This window comes from Delphinapterus leucas, chromosome 16 (assembly GCF_059928025.1).
Source record: "Delphinapterus leucas isolate spDelLeu-1000000601 "Yukka" chromosome 16, BTC_Dleu_Yukka2, whole genome shotgun sequence".
NCBI classification, from domain to species: Eukaryota; Metazoa; Chordata; class Mammalia; order Artiodactyla; family Monodontidae; genus Delphinapterus; species Delphinapterus leucas.
This window is the reverse complement of record NC_143144.1, coordinates 82,298,358-82,318,190: the sequence shown is the minus strand read 5'-3', so window position 1 is coordinate 82,318,190 and position 19,833 is coordinate 82,298,358. Positions and strand designations below refer to the sequence as shown.

At 50.1% G+C, this 19,833-nt stretch overlaps 1 protein-coding gene across 1 annotated transcript in view; it reads right to left on the bottom strand.

Moving 5' to 3' along the window:
- DOCK1 (dedicator of cytokinesis 1) overlaps nucleotides 1-19,833 on the bottom strand; it is a 527,459-nt gene that overhangs the window by 15,410 nt on the left and 492,216 nt on the right. Inside the window, exons 44-48 of the mRNA XM_089898353.1 lie at nucleotides 18,656-18,742; nucleotides 15,616-15,792; nucleotides 14,589-14,672; nucleotides 9,015-9,152; nucleotides 935-1,080 (exon numbers count right to left, since the gene is read on the bottom strand). Of these exons, the coding sequence (XP_089754479.1) occupies nucleotides 935-1,080; nucleotides 9,015-9,152; nucleotides 14,589-14,672; nucleotides 15,616-15,792; nucleotides 18,656-18,742 (632 nt within the window). The remainder of the gene's footprint in view (nucleotides 1-934; nucleotides 1,081-9,014; nucleotides 9,153-14,588; nucleotides 14,673-15,615; nucleotides 15,793-18,655; nucleotides 18,743-19,833) is intronic.

The window sequence follows — 19,833 nt, the reverse complement described above, 5'->3', positions numbered from 1 at the left end:
TTTCCATATGGACTTGGCCTTAGAAGTAACAGACACTGATAAAAATTACTGTTAGGAAAAAAACGTGGGAACAGTTTGCCATCCTTCATTGGGTACATTGGTCGTCGGCAACAAAGGGCACTTGGGTTGGAGCTGTCCCTTGGGGCGCTCTGGAAGTTTGTGTCTGCGTGTCACGGGGGTCAGGAGCCTGTGAGTTTGATAGGATGGGATGATGGATTGTAAACCAAATGGGCTTGGACAAACACACAACTGTGCAAACTCGACAGCAAACCAATTAGAAGTTCTTCTCTACTGTTTAAATTGCATGTGACATTTTTTCTTTCTGTATAATCAGAACAAACTTTTCATATATGCTAGTCACAAAACACACAAAAATGTCAATAACGAGGTTCTCTTTGCAGGAGACACAGTGGGAGCTCAATGAAATGTTCACCCGTCCGTTCCGTTCTTGATCCCTTCTTAGTTGCTTTGTGCCATCCGGTGCTCAAGGGCAAAACTGGGTCTCAAAGAGATCTTGTAGAAAGAAGGTGGCCCTGCCAGCAATCAAGGAAGCCTGCCTGTGTGTGACAGTCCTGCCCTAGCGTGACACCTTGGAAGTGAGCAAGAGATGAAAAGTACAAGCACGCAGCTGGCAAGGAATGCATCACACTGCTTCCGGGACTTGCTGAAAAGCACTGAACACTCACCTGGAGGTTTTACAATTTGATGGAAACCTCATCCAAAGTGGTACCCAAAGCGAGAAATTTTTACTCAAAAATTCACAAGACTCTACAAGTCTTAGTGGCATCATGATTGTAAAAGTCTTGGATGGTCTCCATTTCAAAGAGAATTTTGATTTTTAAAAACCCTCTCAGGTGTGACGAAACAAACCCAGGGCCCTGGGTGGCTCCTTGAAGCCCCACCCAAACCTCCCCGGCTGCTGAGCCAGACTCACCCGTCGGAGCCCGGCCTGGAAGGGGTGCTGTCTGATGACAGGGACGAGACAGAGGCCACAGACAGAGGCCGGGACGAGGAAGGCATTGTGAAGGATCGGACCATGGACCGGGGACGGCTGCCTCTTCTGTCGTCCAGACTTGAGGGCTGGGTTGGGCAGAGGGGAGAGAAACAGAGAGAGAGAGACTTGTTTGATGCTGTGGCAAAAGGCGCCCAGCCTGGCAGCACGGGCAGACACCTCGGACCAGGTGGTCTTGGCAGCGCGGAATCTAGATCAAAATTGTCCACACTTTCATGAACAGTGCATGTGCTTGTTCAAAGTTGAAGACAAAAACGATGATTATTTGGAGGCTTTTTGAAATCTGATTTGATATTGTGAAAAATACCAGGAAGAACTTTTTAAAAAAAAATTTAAAAAGCAGTTTTCTTTACCAAGACCACAAGGCATCAACTTGTTCCAGAGTCACAGTACAATGTACTGATCAGAAAATTTAACTTGTAGAAAAATATCTAGAATGTGAAAGAATTTTACAAGATCTTTAGATGAACTTTGTATCTGCATGGTGACAAACCAAGAAGATCACTAAAATATATGGATGCATAATGACTGAACTTTTCTAGACTAAAATAAGATGCACCTGCTGCTTAATTAAAGGTGGATTTCCTCCCCTGCCAGCGACTGGTACAATGGATTAGATGGATCCATGGCTGGCGTTGCTAAAACTCCTCCTCACCAGAAAGTGGACCAGCGATGCATTCTACAGAAGAACGGTCTCTGGACAGAGTTTTCCATCGTCTCTTTGTCATGTCATACTATTGTACATTAACAAAATAAGTGTCACTGAAATACAGCACATGTCAACACCTAATTAGCTACAAAATGCTAGTGTATCTGCACCCCGAGCCAGATGTTGGCACATCTGGGATGGCAGCTGCAGCAGAAGCTCCTTTCTTTAACCTGAGGATGCGGAAACCAAATTCCTGTAGGGCATTCCCTCTCGGTGTGGCTTCAACCTCCCTAAAGCCCATCCCCACTCCACCAAAGCTGGTGTTTCATTCAGCCCATCACCTATAGAAGACCTGCCCGGGACCACGGGTGATTACAGATTGTACAACACCATTGAAAAGACGGTCTGTTTCTTAAATATTTGTTTTGCCCATGAAATACTATTTGATCTGTACACTATCTCTTCAATAGTAAAAGGTTCAACAGATTTGTGGTTGCCAAGGGGAAAAGGAGGGATGGATTGTGAGTTTGTGATTAGCAGATGCAATCTATTACATACGGAATGGATAAACAACACGGTCCTACTGTAGAGCACAGGGAACTATATTCAACATCCCGTGATAAACTATAATGGAAAAGAAGATGAAAAAGAATGTATTTATATATACATATATGTATGACTGAATCATCTCGCTGTACAGCAGAAATTAAGACAACGTTGTAAATCAACTATACTTCAATAAAATAAAATTTTAAAAAATAGTAAAAGGTTCAAAATTGCTGAAGAGCAGTGTAAAGCAGAAGCTGGTAACTGTTTTCTGCAAAGGGTCAGATAGTAAGTATTTTAGGCTTGTGGGCCATAAGGTCTCTGTCCCAAGCATGAAAAGAGTCATAACCAGTACAGAAATAAGTGAGCACAGCTGTGTTCCAATAAAACTTTATTTACAAGAACAGGTGTCAGGCCATAGTTTACTGATCACTGGCTCAACATGCAGCTGAAATCTGCCAGCACAGAGGGTCTGGTCCGTCTTGGGTTTAGCACCAATGATGGTGCCATGGCCCATCTCCAGGGAGACAGCCATTGTCATTAATTGGCTTTTATAAGGAAAACTTAAAAGGAAGTGGTGACTTGCAGATTAACCCAAATTGTAAAAATGTTTCTAGAAACTCAGTCTACAATATCCTCTTCTCAGCCATTTCTGTGACAAAGCGAGAGGGTGGCGTGGACACATATATACACTACCAAACGTAAGGTAGGTGGCTAGTGGGAAGCAGCCGCACAGCACAGGGAGATCAGCTCGGTGCTCTGTGACCGCCTGGAGGGGTGGGATAGGGAGGGTGGGAGGGAGGGAGATGCAAGAGGGCGGAGCTATGGGGATATATGTATATGTATAGCTGATTCACTTTGTTGTAAAGCAGACACTGACACACCATTGTAAAGCAATTATACTCCAATAAAGATGTTAAAAAAAGGTTATATTCCATTTATAGTTATTATAAAATACTGGCTATATTGCCTGTGTTGTACAATATATCTTTGTAGCTTATTTTATACCTAATAGTTTGTACTTCTTAATCCCCTACCCCTATAGTGTCCCTCCCCTCTCCCTCTCCCCACTGGTAACCACTAGTTTGTTCTCTGTATCTGTAAGTCTGCTTCTTTTCTGTTATATTCATTAGTTTGTTGTAGTTTTTGGATTTCACATATACGTGATATCATACAGTGTTTATCTTTCTCTGACTTATTTGACTGAGCATAATACCCTCCAAGTCCATCCACTTTGCTGCAAACTGGTAACACTTTATTCTTTTTTTATGTCTGAGTGGTATTCATATATATATATCATATCTTCTTAGATTGCTTCCACATCGTGGCAAGTGTAAATAATGCTGCTATGAACACTGGGGTATATGTATCTTTTTGAATGACTGTTTTTGGTTTTTCCAGATATATATCCATGAGTGGGATTGCTGGGTCATAGGGTAGCTCTACTTTTAGTTTTTTGAGAAACCTCCATGCTGCTTTCCACACTGGCTGCACCGATTTACACTCCCATAAACAGTGCACAAGGCTCCCCTTCTCTCCACACCCTCACTGACATTTGTCATTTGTGTTCGTTGTGATGACAGCCGTTCTGACAGGTGTGACGTGATATCTCACTGTGGTTTTGATTTGCATTTCCCCGGTGATTAGCGATGTTGAGCATCTTTTTATGTGCCTCTTGGCCATCTGCATGTCCTCTTTGAAAAAATGTCAACTGAGGTCCTCTGGCCATTTTTTTAACCGCGTTGCTTGTTTTTATGATGTTGAGTCACATAGGCTGTTTATATATGTTGGACATTAACCCCTTGGCAGTCCTATCATTTGCAGATACTTTCTCCCATTCAGTACTTTCCCTTTCTTCAACACGTTCAGACGGCAATCCAAAGCCAGAAGTGTTCCTCTCACCCAGCCTTGCGGCTGAGCCCTGGGAGCCTGTTCTGGGTCCCTCCGTTCCTGACCCTCCCCAGGAAGAGTCCTGCCTGCTACTCTAGGTGCGTCCTGACCACCCCATCTGCTACCCCTGGTACCACCGTGCCCAGCTCGGCTACCGCTTCTCTCTCTGGCATCTCTGTGGGACTCTGACCCTCTTGATGCTCTGAGTGAGACCTGTTCACGGCCGCTGCCTTTCAAACCCCAGGCTCTCCCCTGCCAGTTCTTCCAGAGCAGCAGCTTCTGAGGACGGCTCAGAGGCGGGGAGCAGCGTTCCGGAAGTTGGGGACTGTCTTTCTGAGCACCCACCTGCTCAAACCACCTCCTGACCCGCGAGGGGCTGCCTTCCCACTTCTCCCCGGCAACCTCCTCAGCTTGACTTCAACCCCGTCCTCTCTGGATCCAGGTGACGGGCAGAGGAGAAGACAGCCATCAACCTCGTGCTCGGGTGATTTTTCTGGCTTGGCAGATGCTGCCTCCGTTGTCCATCATCTTCTGGGTACGTGGAGACGCAGCCTTCCAGGAAATGCCGCTCTGCTTACGGCAGAGAAGAAACACGACCCATCTGGCATCTGGGTGCCGTGAGCCCCCATTCCTAAGAGCGCCCAGCATGACGGTTTCCATTTCTCTGATGAAATGATCTTCATGGCAGCCAGCGCTGAGGGAGGGGGTGCACAGGAGGGAGCCGGCCAGGGACCAAGAGGTGCAAGTGGCCACAGGATGACCTCATCCAGCTCATGGGAAGACCCAGGAAGCAGCCGTGAGCATCCAACCTGCAACCACAGAGGGCTGGTGATTTACCCTGAGAGGCAGCCTTGAGTCTTGGTCGGGATGCACAAGCACGGATTGGGAAGAACAAAGGAAGGGGGACGGCAGGAGCCGGCTCTGGCAGAGGAGGGACAGAAGCCAGTCTGGGTCCCACATCAGCAGGGCAGCCACTGGGTGTGGCCCTGGGTCCTCCCGGGCCATTCACCTCCCAATTCCTTCTTGACCAAGCAGAGCCTCTAGAAATGGAGGATCCAGGGCTTTTGTTTTTTCATCTGAAGCAGCTGGTCTCTCCCAGCCCTGATGGGGTAGCTCCAGCGCTAGGACACTTGGAGAGAGGGGACGTCTCTGTCCCTGCAGCGGGGCCGGCAGTGGAGGGGGGTGGTTAGAGTTAGGCGGGAATGTTGGCTCTGGCATGGACTAGGTGACCTGGCATAAAACACAGAATTGCTCTGGGCCTCAGCTTCCTCCTGAGCATGTAGGGAATAATCATGCCACCTTGAGAGGCCGGCGAGGATGAGCTGAAATGATGCAGGTGACGCACGTAGGGCGGGCCACGCTCTGAACCACAGCCTCCGTTGCCCTTGCCGTTGTTACCACGGCCTGAAGCACAGACTCACTCCAGCCCTCTCCCCAGGAGCTGGGGACCAGTGCTGAACGTGGCTGGTGCTCGTGGCCTCTTCTCTGGGGACCCCGGGTCTGCACTCTTCACTATCTAAGTATACGGAGGAGGCCAGGCTCCTGTGCTTTCATCCGGGGAGCAGTGGCACCTTAGAGCCCAGGACTGTCTGAATGAAGGCCAAAGCTGAGCGGGTCGGGGGTGTCCCATGGAGCCGCCGGTGGATTAGGAGTCAGAGGGTGTCCAAGTCTTCCCTTTCTATGGCTTAGGCTGACCCAGAAAAATTGACAAAATGGTTTATGTCCTTTCTATGGGTTTTTATTTTTATTTTATTTTTTAAAATTTTGTTTATTTTTTGGCTGCGTTGGGTCGTTGCCGTGCACGGGCTTTCTCTAGTTGTGGCGAGCGGGGGCTGCTCTTCGTTGCGGTGCATGGGCTTCTCACTGCGGTGGCTTCTCTTGTCGCGGAGCATGGGCTCTAGGCGTCCAGGCTTCAGTAGTTGTGGCACGCAGACTCAGCAGTTGTGGTTCGCAGGCTCTAGAGCGCAGGCTCAGTAGCTGCGGTGACGGGCTTAGCTGCTCCGTGGCATGTGGGATCTTCCTGGACCAGGGCTCGAACCCGTGTCCCCCACATGGGCAGGCGGATTCCCAACCACTGCGCCACTCGGGAAGCCCTGGGGATTTTACTTTTAAATCCATCTTTTTTAAAACAGGATGATACTGTATTGCTTTTGAAAGTATTCTGAGGAGCTTGAAAGTTCTCCAAGTAGGTAAGACGGGAAAGCCTCATTCCAGATGGCATTTTATCACCACAGTTTTCAGAGGATGACAAGGTATCTGCCTGACCTTTTGTCTGCTCAAGGGAGGCTGGCCGCAGAGCCTGCCTTTGGGGTCCCAGGATGGAGATGGACTCAGGGAAGCAGCTCCAGGGGACAAAGCATCCACGGGTGGAAAATGAATCCTTAATTCTGTCCCCAACTTCATTCCCAATAAGCCTGGTCAACCCCTGGCTGGGGGGTGGTGGTGGAGATGCCTTGGCTGCCCCTGCCTCGGGATGGGACCTCGGTGGAGAAGATGCCGTCTCAGACTGCGGTGCAAATGGCTCATCACCACCGGCCGAGGACGTCCCACTGCCTACACAACCGCCCTGCCCTTCTTCCCTCCTCCCCCGTGTGCAAGCACAGCCGGCAGAGAACTCATGAATTACAGCAGAGAAAGGGATATGAAGGACGTCTGGCGAGCCAGATTTCTGTCCTCCTGAAATATACATGAAATGATTGATCAAAGAGGAAGCTTTTCACTTAGTAAGAAAACCAAGTGTTTATTTCTCAGAAAGAATTAAAAGTGGCATCAGACTTTGAAAGAGGTGCACCGTGATGTACTTTGAAACTCTTCTGGCCACTTGACGCTGATTGTAATGAGTCACAAGCTCCAGAGGGATGAGACACAGCTCGAGGATTCTGACTTGCAGTGAAGGCTCCTCCAGCGTGGTCCTGATTTCTAAGCCTGCTCACCTGTTGCAGTTCCTGCTGGGCTGACGGTCCCAGATTCCTGCCTGCTGAGTCTTCAGACCATAGCCCGGCGGTTGTGTTACTCTTGGCTTGGTCAGGCTCATGCTCTGCCGTGGTCAAGGCCAAAGGCACCTCATTTGATGAGCACCAGGGTGCTGGGCTTGGAGGCTCTGGGGCCCAGGCATGGCCGGCAGGGATGGGGAGGGTGGGAGAGCATAGAGCATAACCCCTCTCAGGGGTGGTCTGGCTCTCCTACATGTCTCCAACCACAAAGGCAAGAGAAGAAGAGCTCTGCCACTTACTCGTGTAAGCTCGGGCTAGTGAACCTTCCCATGTCCTGTTGCCCCATGTATAAAATGGGGATGCGCACAGTGTCTCCTTCCTCGTGTTGCAGGAACCTAAGAAGTTCATAATTGTTAAAAACCTCGGAAAGGTCCCTGGCACATGGTAAGCACTAAATTAGTGTTTGCTAAGTGAGATAAACGGGTGAGCAAAAAGAAGCCAGCTCAACAGGGGACAGCAGAGAACTTTAGAGAACGGCAGAAAGATGGAGCTGGGTCAGAAAAGAAACCAAAATGGTGCACCTGGTTGGACATCTGATTCTTTAGGAGGTAGAGCATCTTGTGTTAGGAGAGGTGGAGTAACTCCTGCAGCCTGCCTTCCCTTTGCAGGATAACAGAAGACCTGCTCGCATACACCCCCTCCACGCCAGCAGGCATGGGATTCCAGCAGACCAGAAGAGGTCTCGCTGCCTCTTTTTGCGACACTGATGCTCACCCCCGGACAATGGAGAAAGGGGGCCTCAAGCCATCTGCTAGGCCAGATGTTTCCCGAGTCCACAAGCCGTCAAGGCTAGGACTCACCAAGGCTCCCAGAGACCCTGAGTAAGGGTGGAAGTGATGCTCTGAACGGCGCCACAGGGGTGCTCTGATGTGAGGTGTCTGGCCCTGCCCCCGGAGCTGCTAAGGCATGGCTCATGAAGACTGCCTCAAGCCCACCATAAGGCTTAAGCTGTCAGGTATTTTGCATCCATAAAAATGCCTAGCCACTTTTTTACCATGCTCCTGATCTCAGCCCTGGTTAGGAGACCTTCCACCAACTCTTAGCAAAAGCCCAGGTCTGATCTCCCTGTGCTATGCGGCTGCTTCCCACTAGCTATCTATTTTACATTTCGTAGTGTATATATGTCCATCCCGCTCTCACTTTGTCCCAGCTTAAAGTAATTATGCTCCAATAAGGATGTTAAAAAAAGAAAAAAAGCTCAGGTCTATCCTTCAGCCCGGAACATCCTGGCATTCCAGGCTCTGGGGGGCTGGTCACCTTCCCAGCTCCTCCTTACAATCTGTCTTCTGTCCAAGGCATGGCTGTGTCTGCGCCGGCCCCTGGCCTCTGCCATTCAAATCCCTGCCTTCAGCCTTTGCTAAGTGAGTCCTCCCTCCAGCCAGCGTCCCGCCCGTCTCCTGCAACTTACCCTCAGCCTAGATCAGTGACCCCTTCCTCCAACAGGTAACAGCTTCAGACCTCAGCACTCCACTACTCCCCTCAGTGACTCTGACCTTGGCCTGGGCACAGGCTCTACCTCGGCTTTGGGACATCGTGAGTGCTGTTTCCCTGTGTGTTATTTAACCCTTCGTGCGTGTCGTGTTACTGGAGGTGTGGTCTCTGTGAACCAGCCTGCGTCGTCGCACGGATCTATGAGATCTTTCTGTTGCTCCACACACGATGGGGAGCTTGTGTTCACAGCCATAAGTGGGGTATTCGGTGATCAAGCAAATTCAGGAACGTTTACACCCTGACATTTCCAGTTGGCGAGAGGTGGTGCCTAGTTTGCTGGCACATGAAATGATGAAGGGGCGGAGGTTCCTTATCTCACTTCCTAAGCAGGCGTCACGTACACAACTCAAGTACTCGGCCCTGTGAGCCTGTCACAGTCGGACAGTGTGACACAGAGACACGCTCCCTCCCCTCTGCCGCGCCAGCCACTTACCATGGTCCGGACTCCGTACTGCTTCTCCACTTTTTCCTTTAACTGTTTGAAACAGGCTTCCATTCTCTCATGAAATGGCCGTAGTGCTTCTGTGACTTTGTCTCCATGAATCCTGATCCCTTCGGCCAAAAATGGAATCTGAAAGACATACAGGTTGACGTTCCTTATTTCTTGCTTAGTGGTCTAGGGAGAGAAATGCACACCAGGCAGAAAGTGGCAACGTGCAAAATGCATCTGCTTTGGTTTCCCAGTCAAACCGGCTGATTAAATTCATCATCAGGCAGGTTACTCCCCCAGACCAAAATGTGTAAATGACAAGCATTTGTGTTTTAAGTCGGACACGACTAGTGCGGTATGCAGCACACGGCTGCTCCGTTACTTTGCCTGACTCACATTTGACCATCAACCCCAGAATAGACTTCTCTGTGCTTTCCACTTGAATTTGGGAAGGGCTGCGTTTTGGATTTGTTTAGCTATGACTTGATCTGTTAGCAAAGGGCCAAGTCACAGTACAAAGATTTTTTTCGCTAAGAATATTGCCTCTACAGGCAAGTGAGAACCCTATTCCAAAATGTAAAAAGCCTAATAATACGTGATCTATAGTCCTGAAGGATGTTCTTATGTGGAAAGGAAAACCAAATTTATTCTTCCTTAAAACTAAAAAGAATCATGTCTCTGCCAACACTGCTGTCACAAACATCCATGCCAAGACTTCACATCGGAGCGTGGAGATACAGCTGACCTTTAAAAGCGTCGTAGAGACATTTTCATTCCCCAGCCCCAGAGACCCTCCGGAGTCACAGCCGCTGGGGGTGGGTGTGAGAAAGCCTCCTTTCTTCCCCTGGCTTCTGCTTCCCCTGAGGCTCAGACCGGGAGGTAGATGCTCTTCAATGCAATCAAGCTAAGAGGCTTCCTCTTAATAATTTACAATTAAATCAAAATACTGATTAAAAACAGATTTTCTTAATATGACAGAACACCAATCTAAATGAGCAGATTTATTAGTAAGGAGGATAATAAGTACACAATTGAATTTCATGTGAACAAATTCAAGAAATCTTATCAAGATGAATCAAGGCATAAAATGTATTTGGTTGCCATTTATAGCACGCAGCTGGTGCCTCTCGTGGTGCTCCAGGAAAGGGCGGAATAAGTGAGCGCTCCCCTGTGTTTACACCACCCAGCCTGCTCTCGAGCTGCCCTGGCACAAAGTGTGTTTGGCTGACAGTTGGGCTTAAAGGTACACGCCAGGCACCCCTTTCCGAACGGCTATCACCAACAGGACGGCATGCAGCTAAGCTTTCAAACTAGATGGGACGTTTTACTATTCCATACGAATTACTCTTGCAGATGGCAGCCTCCAGGGTCTAGCTGCAGCTTGTTCAGGTTCAACAGAAGAAAATGCTCACAGAAATCCTTTTGCTTCCTGGGGGTCGGCAAAGGCGGGCTGCAGACAACTTTTGGTGAGGTGGTAAACGTGTTGTGGCTATCTGGGCGTGAAGACAACGTCAGGGTGCTGTCTCAAGGTTAAAGCACAGCCACTCTAGATCCTGAAAGCATCTTGTAAAACGGCCCTCTCTCAAATGTATAAAAGTGTGGTCCAATCATTTCTGCTTTTTTCTGTTGTTGTTGGTTTGATAAAACTCTTCATTGGCCAGATTCTTGACATCAAAGAAGCTACTTGCTGGACTAAAGTTAAGACCCTTTGGTTCAGGTCTTGGGACTGAATGAACGGTGATCTGGCAGGTGAAATTTATGGGGTATGAAATGTATCCCCTCAACAGGTCCCTGACATTGATCAGATATAACCTTCTGAAAGAAGGGTGGGATCTGGCCCTTGTTCTATGTCTGCTCAGGGCTGAACTTAAGCTATGAATAAAAAGATGCTCTGTGCAAACGCTCCAACATATGAGGTGCTTAGTATACAAACAGAAGCCATGGACTGAGGCCTGGAATGGTCTTTGGATTCCAACCAAGCTGAGCAGCTTCCTGAATCCCACCCCCGGAGCCCTGATTTGGTCTAGAGTGGATCCCAGGAGGCTGCACATCTGAAGAGTTTCTCAGAGCCCAGAGACGGGGGAGGACTTCCCCAAAGTCACACCTCTAGTTGTTCAAAGAGAGCATGCAGCCTGCTCTCAAAAGACACCCTTCTAAATGGCGGTGCTGTATTTGAAGTCTGCTCCTGTGTGTCCCCTACACGGATTCATGGCCTGCCAGCGGCAAAGAACATTTGGAAGCACTGCTAAGTGTTCCAGGAGCGCCACCACTGGCGACATCGGTACGACTGTCATCGGCTGGGGATGATGAATGGGTTTGGTCTTTCATCTCTGTGCATTTCAAAAGAGAAATATGGGGCTTCCCTGGTGGCGCAGTGGTTAAGAATCCGCCTGCCAATGCAGGGGACACAGGTTAGAGCCCTGGTCCGGGAAGATCCCACATGCCGCAAAGCAACTGAGCCCGTGTGCCGCAACTACTGAGCCCGCGTGCCACAACTACCAGAGCCCGTGTTCTGCAATTACTGAAGCCCGTATGCCTAGAGCCCGTGCTCCACAACAAGAGAAGCTACCACGATGAGAAGCCCGTGCACCGCAACTAAGAGTAGCCCCCGCTTGCCACAACTAGAGAACGCCCATGTGCAGCAACAAAGACCCAACCTAGCTAAAAATAATAAATAAAATAAATTAAAAAAAAAGAGAAATATGCATGCACCACAGTGGTTTCATATGAGTCTATATGGATTCATCTTTGGACACAGAGCAGGGATGCCCAACAAGACAGCTGCGTGTGAGGGAAGATGGAGCTGTGCCTTCGAGGAAGGGGCTGGCGCTCACTGCTGACCTGGTGTCAGCCGCAAACCTAGAAGAGGCCCCAGGCAGCCTGCACCCGACCCCAGCTCCTGCCTGCGAGGGGGTCAGCACCCTCTGTTTCAGCAACGGCAACAGCAGAGCCAGGAGCTGCCTGGGACTTAATAACCAGCCTTCACAAATGATTTTAGGCATTAGTGATGGAAACCCTGCCAATGAACCCTTGGGATTCCCAGGAGGAAAACCTCACTTTGCCCTGATATTCAGGAAAAAAACCAAACCAAATAAATTGACACAAAACCAGAAGAAAGCATTCCGATAACCCCAAACTTCTTATTTTTAATGAGTGTATGACTCAATTACTGCTATTAAAAGATGAATCTTCAAAACATTTGCAAATGAAAGCAAGATCACAGGTAATGTTTTGAATATGTATTTTTCAACACTCTTTGATTTAATGAAGTGGCTAGAAACCAGATTTTTTTTTCCCCGACTTTCCTGTGAGCTACTTTAAAATTCATCCTTTAATATACTTATTAGGGGTGATGACATAGTGCTGACATAAAGTTCTCTCTGGGGAACAAATTATTTTCCTCTGTAGGGCTTGAAACTCTTAAAATCCAATTTTCTGTAACAGCTTACAGTAAAAAAAACAAACAAACAAAAAAAAACAATAGAACTTTTGCAGACCAAACTAGTTTTTGTGTAGCAATGGTTTTATATAGCCTTCAGTGGAGTTTTGAATTTTGTACCCTTTGGTTTTTACAACATCTAAGATGGAATCATTCAGACCTTTAAATTCTCTCCCTCTTTTTTAGTAACAGAGGGAGACTGCCTACCTGAGGCTTACATCTTGTGCAAAGAAACCATCATGGCCAAAAAGTTCCCTTAAATTCAGCTCCCAAGGTGTCTTATCACAGAAGAATTCCAAGGCAAATTGATATCAAATGCCTACGGATTTGTGGCAAAGTCACACCCATTAGAATGGCGGCTATAAAACAAACAAAAAGAAAACCAAAAAATAACAAATGTTGACGAGGATGAGGCGGAACCATCGTGCATGACTGTTGGTGGGAATGGAAAATAATGCAGCTGCCGTGGAAAACAATATAGTCCTTCCTCAAAAAATTAAAAATAGACTTATATGATCCAACAATCCACTTCTGGGTATATACCCAAAAGAAGTGAAAGCAGGAAAGAGAACAGATATTTGTACACCCACGTTCATTATAACATCATTTACAATAGCAAAAGTGGACGCAACCCAAGTGTCCATCAGCGAATGAACAGATAAGTAAAAAGTGGTCTATAGAGACAGTGGAATGCTATTCAGCCTTAAGAAGGAACGAAATTCTGACACGTGTTACAACACAGATGAACCTTAAAAACATTACGCTACGTGGAATAAGCCTGTCACAAAAGGACAATGTATGATTCCACTTATATGAGGTCCCTAGAATAATCAAGTTCATAGAGACAGAAAGTAGGATGGTGGTTTCCAGGGTTGGGGAGGATGGAGAGTTATTGTTTATTGGGTACACAGTGGTTTTGCAAGATGAAAATGTTCTGGAGATGGATGGTGGTGATGGCTGCACAACGACGGGAACATACTTGATGCCACTGGACTGTGTACGTAAAAATGACTAAGGTGGTAAATTTTATGTTACATAAATTTTATCACAGCAATATCCATATATATTTTATAGATATAAAATAAATACTTGTAATTAGGCTTGAAACCAAAACTCAGCCCCGCTCCACCCTAACAGGTCACACAGCCCATGTGCTGATGACGAAGCCAGGACGGTGAGGCTCCAAGGGAGGCTGGTGAGGCTCCAGGGAGGCCGGGAGCAAAGCGGCCACAGAGCACTGGTCACAGCCTGGGACCCCCAGGGCCAGGGTGGGATGCCGCCCAGGCACAGGGAGACCCTGGCCTCTGCCTTCCTCAGCCCTCTTCCCCCAGCCTGGCGTGTGGGGTGTAGATGAGCAGCATCCTCCTTGCCTCCCACGTGAGAAAAGGAAGCTTAAAGAAGCAAGCTGTCCAAAGTCCAGAGCAAGTAGGCAGAGCTCCCACGGGAACTGGGTCTGGACGTCCCCTCCGCCTCCAGGCTCATGAAAGCTCCAGAAGCCCAGACACATGAAAAGGGAACTTCCAGTGGAGCCCAGGACACCCTCCAGGGCTGCCCAGCCTTTCCAGACCATGTCCCGCTAAGGAAAGACTCAGAAGGCCTCAGGAGCACAAGCAGAAAAGCCAAATATGCAGAATTAATTACAGCTGCGGAAACAGAAATGAGGACCCCTTCCCCCAACCCTGACCACCGGCACGAGGAACAGGAGGGTGGGTGCTCGGCGGTTTCCCATCCCCACCTCTCACGCCGATGGCATTGGCTCGAGCGCCCTCCCAGGACAGGCTGGAGCCACGGTCTCTAGGGCATCACTGTTTCCTGACCTTGCCCGTGATGTTCCGTTCTGTCGATACCAGGCAAAGATTTCCCAGCAGGCACTGCACTGACCGAGGGGAGGGAACAGACCAGGCTCATTTGCAAGACAGAACTTTCTAGGTGTTCAAATGCATGACTACAGCCAGGGGTCGAGTTAATCATGGCAGTGGTGAACGGGTTTATCCGGGACAGACATGGTCACGGGTGCTCTGGCTGAGGTCCAGGGTCCTCCGTGGCGGCTGGCAGGTGTGCCAAGGTGGCCCTGGTGGATCTGGTCCCAGACTCCACTTTCCCCGCCTCGGGCCCTGCAGCTGCCGCTGGACATTTACCTGCCATGCAATCAGGTCCTTGAGCTTCTCGATCTTTTCGTGGGCCTCGGGGTGCTCCTGCAGGTACCGCTCTGTAAAGAAGGCCTGGTGGAGACAGGGAGAGACACTTAGTACATCAACACACGTTTCTGTACACCAGGCCTGGGGAGAGAGCTGTGTGTGAAACAGACGCACACCCCGGCCATCACCCAGCTCGTTCCCCCCAGGGTTGGACCCTACCCCAGCAAAACATCCAGTAAGGTCAGCACAACGAATGGACTTTGTTCACTCACTGTGGCGGCCCCGTCCATGGAGCCCAGCAAAGCCACAGCTGACCCGGGTCACTCACTTCGCTGGGAGGCAGCTCCCCAGCTGCTCTCGTGCCCCTGACCCCCATGCCGGGTCCGCCCTACAGCTGAAGGGAGCTGGAACAGAGCATCACCTCTCCAAAGGGTCCAGGGCAGTTTCGCCTCACAGCCCACTTTCAGGCAGAGCCCCTTCTGCTTCAGTTTCCACTTTGTCTAGGCCAGGGGGCAGCAAACCTTTTCTGTGAAGGGCCTCAACTCTGCCACCGTTATATCAGGAAAACAGCCACAGACACCAAGTAAGAGAATGGCCGTGGCCACGTCCCAGACTTGATTTACAAAATCAGGCGGCGGCTGTCGTGCAGACCCCTTGTCTAGAGTACATCCCACGATCTTCAGCTTCTGCCTGATCTCACTGAGATATTTTCCAGGGAGACCAGCTGGCTGTCCCCACTGCACCAGACTCCCATCTATTTTAAATATTCTAAGCCTTTTGTCTTTCACTGAAACTGTATCTTTTGGCCTTTAATGATCCCAGGCCTCTGGACTGTCACGAGGGTCACTCTCTAGGGCTCCGTTAGCACAGCCCGCTGCGGGGTGAAGATGAGGGGACAATGCCCAGGCCGGCCGGGCCTGGGCTCAGTCACTGCGGAGCTCGCTCAGTGAGACCGCAGTAGTTCCCGGGCTTGGAGACAGTCCGTCCCAGGACAGGGCTGGAAAGAGGAAGCTGGCGTGTCACTTGCCTTTTCGTAATTTGCAAAGCCTCCCATGACGGCGGGGTCCACGATGCCGTTCAGGAGCATGGAGAGGGGGCTGACAGGGAGGCTGGGGTCGTCCAGGTGCTGCTGCACCATGCTGTTTATCTTGTCGTTCGTCAGCTGCATGGTCTCGATGGCGTTCTCCAGGGGGCTGATCTCCACCTGCGGAAGGGGGAGGACGGAATGGCATCGGGCCAGCTGCCGCGGCCCCTGTCCTGCCAGGGCCTCTGCTGATGCCTCTGGCTCCTCGCCAGAGGACACACACTCCGAGTGGGGCAGGCTTCCTACTCTCCACGCACTTTTCTTCCCAGTGGCTTCTTGGAGCAAAGGTCCCTCATCACCCAGCCGAGAGAAGCCGGGCATTTTAGGATCTTTATGTGTTTCCATAGACCTGTCCCCACATGCAAGCTCCAAAGGCACAACGCAAGGTCACCTAGTCCTGGGGAATGTGTGCGTGCATGCACGTGTGTATGCGTGTGTGTGCGCGCATGCGTGCGTATGCACACGTCCGGTCATCCCAGGGAAACACAGCCTTGAGTGGCACTTGAGCACAGTCTACGTGCCTCACAAAGCAGCCTTTGAACTATGGCCTTGTTCGTTGCTTGTCTTAAGGAATTTTGAGCAATCTCTCCCTGTCCCTGAGGCAGGAGGTCTGGGCGCTGTGTCCCTGGACTTGCTTGGTTAGGGGAGCGGGGGAGGGGTCCTGCCGTGGTTTCCACAGGAGGCCACACGCCCTCCTATAGGAAGGAAGAGCCCCCCCTGCCCGGTGGTCACCACTTCAGCTGGACCTCACGGGCCTCCCTTGCAAACCCGTCACTGGTCAGCAGGACCCTCAGAGCAGGAGGCAGGGCGAGCCAGCATGGGCCCACCTCGCCACTGCTCCTGCAGCTCTGCCCACACCCAGTGCCCTTCTTCCTCTGGGGGCCCCTGCAGGGCCTGGCGAGGCCCCGCCCCGCAATCCTCTCTGGCTCAGCCCGCAGGTGCCAGGAGGATGCGTCCGCGTTTAAAACAATAACACCACCTTCCCACCAGGCCTGGCTCTAACAGACCCTAGGCTGGGCCCCGGAGCCACGTCCAAGGGTGACCACAACACATGATAACCTGATCCTTCCCTTCCCCAAGGGAAGTGGGACGGGTCCCCACCTGTGCCGGGGACCCTAGGGTGTCTTTAGCAAATGGCAAAGCAGAGCAGCCTGTTTTCTCCTTCTACAGCCCCTGGGGATTGTCTGAGAGGTAGAGAGATGGGGGTTGGAGGTGCAGAGATGTTGAGAGAATGGAGAGACCCTAGAACGACACCCTCAGTCGTCACTGGCGAGAACCTGCCGGAGAGGTGACCTGATGGAGAGGAGGTAACATTCAAAGAGGTGGCCGACCGTGTGCTGGCCGCTGAGGGTGCCCCCTGGTTGCAAGTGCACCCCAAACAACACGTACCCTAGGGCCTTTGTTTTCACCCCATACCTGGCTTTATCAGACCCTGGAATGCACCACCCCAGACACATAACTTTGCCAAATGGACTCTCCAGGGCAGAATTCCATTTTGACTGATGGCTAACTCCCTGTCGCTGATCCCGTTTGCCGCAAGAAAGAGCAGTGTCCTAGCTTTATCAAACCAAGAGGGTCAGCTGCTGGTCTGTTCCAGCGATGGCGGGGCCAGGGGTGTGGGCAGCAGGATTATTACAGTCCTGCCATCCTGGGATTATTCAGCCTCCAGCTTTCTTCGTTCATTAAAAAGGGCAAGCATAGCCCGTGGCAGAGCCACATCCTTACAGAAAATCAGGGCTCAGCCTTCGCCACCTCGAGCTGTTCAGCACCATCCTCACATATCCGGGTTGGCTCACGGAGTCCCCGATTACAAACGGCTTATGGGAAGAGGCTCACAGGAGGATAGGAGTGGTGCCTGTTTAGGGAAGGGTCTCCTGTCCTGTGGTCTCCCGCATGTACATCACCAGCTCCGAATGGTGCCAGTGAAGGCTTGCATTTCTGCCACCTGCCACGTCTCCTGAGCCTTCCAGAGGTCAGGGCCTGCCTGGGTGCTAGAGGGGGACAGAGCGGGGTCTCTGGGGACACAGGAAGTAGAGGCGCCCTCCGGGAGTGGAGAGGGGGGCCCAGAGCCCTAGGGCTTCAGAGCAGGAGGAGGGGGCGCTGGAGATGGGGATGGGATGCAGCTGACCACACGCATGCTCAGGGACAGGTCAATTGAGCTTAGAGGTCAGGGAGAGGTCAGCCAGAGCTCAACTGGTGTGGACGAGGGTCAGGAGTGGAAACAAGGCTGGGAAGATAGGCGCCAGCCACGTCCTAGGGCAGAAGCAGGAGTTTCCAAGGGGACTCACGGTAAACTGAACAGTGGGTACCACCCCTCTGGTTAAGATCCTGCCAGGTGAAAACCAAAGGCATTGAGAAACATGACAAAGCACACGTATTCCAATCAGACCTTGTTATACTGGCAATTGTCACGCTGCTGCTGCTATACATTCAGTAAGAACCTTCTGCCCAACTCTGGTTCCTGTGACTGGAACTGTCCGATAGCTCATCACCGAGGCAAAGTTTAGCTAATGAGATGCGGGTCATTATTTCTTTAAAAAGTGTGGGTGAGGGGTATATTCTCAAGCTATTTTTACTTGAAAACGAGCAAGTACTATTAATCAAGTTGTTTGTCATGTAAATGGCAATAAAACCATCAGGAAGAAAGATCTTCAAAAACGTATGTAAATTGGAATTTGTCAAACTTTTCATTTCGGTAACAGAAAGAACTGTCAAAACAGCACAGTGAAGACGAGATTTAAATATTTTGTAAAAAGAAATGAAATCTTAGCTCTGGTTTCTTTCTACGCTAGAGGAGGTTGTGATTACACGGCATTTCCACCGCAGTATTCGTGGATGGGGAGAGTGATTCTGGGTTAAGCCTGATGTGGGGTCTGAAGCACGCCTGCCGGCCACGGTGACCAGATGACACGCCCGGGGAAGGGGCCGTGTCAGACCGTAGAAGAGGGGGTGAAGGGCAGTTCCTCCTGTGGGGTGTGCTTACCATGAAAACAGATTTGACCTCAAACCACCTTAAAATGCCAGGCAATTTATACGCAGTTGTGTATATGGTCCTTTCGATCCACATATTCTGCAAAGGGAACACACACAGGACACTTGTTAGGAGAAGGATGTTGCAGGTAGATGACAGCTTCTGTCCTCATGGGGATTTGCAAGGGTCTGGGAGGCAAGGTCACCAGCCGCCCAGGGAACACCTCACAGGCCATGCTCTGCTGAACCGCCAGACTGTTACACAGGACACTGTGGCCCCCTGTTCCCTGGCCAATGGTGCCCATTTCCCTGGCATTTGGCCAAGAAAATACAATAGAAGGGGAGAATTATATACATCCACACGAGGGAGGTTCCCTCTGAGCAGACAGATTTTTGGAAAGGCTCCAACGAGCTTTACGTTAGCCTTACTTAGTGTTCAAAAGAAACTTGAAGATGCAAATCCTTGAGGAAGACTGGGCTTCATAAAAGTGACCTCTCAACATTCTAATAAAATCAGTCAGTATTTTAATGACGAATTTTTTTCTTTTTTTTGGCGTAACATATATATTTACATCAGAAAATGAAGACATGGAAATAGAAGGCAGAAAAATCACTCAGTACCTAAAGATGACAACCTAACCTTTTACTATCTGGGGTTCAAGGCTTCCTATTAAGCATTAACAAGTGTGTATATGTGTATTTTCAATGAAAATGTATTCTTCCGAAAATGGTATATTACATACTGCGGGAAGTTGTTTAAAGCCAGGAAATGTAACTCCAGCCCTCTTTAATGGCCGCACAGAACTCCGCTGCAGGGGTGAACCGTAACCCTTTCCTCCCACCTCCTACGGCGAGGTGTCCAGCTGGTAGCAGCCTTTGCCTGGTACACCTCCCAGTAACAGAGAATCACTGAGCAGTCTGAGTCTGTCCATAGTGATCCAGATATAAAAAGATGGCGTAACGGATTGTCAACATTTCCAGAAAACTGGCTGGCATGTAGAAAGCATTTTCTCCAAACCTCAGATTCCAGGCTGGGAGAGGGGAAGGACGTGGCCGAGGCCCCAGGGACACAGGTCAAGGCTCCGGCTGCCCCAGGGGCTGCTGGCTCAGGCACCGGCCTGGAACAGCAGGCTGCACTGCTCCCTACCAACCCCAGCATCCCCGGGGGACGGGCCTGCGGGTTCCACGTTG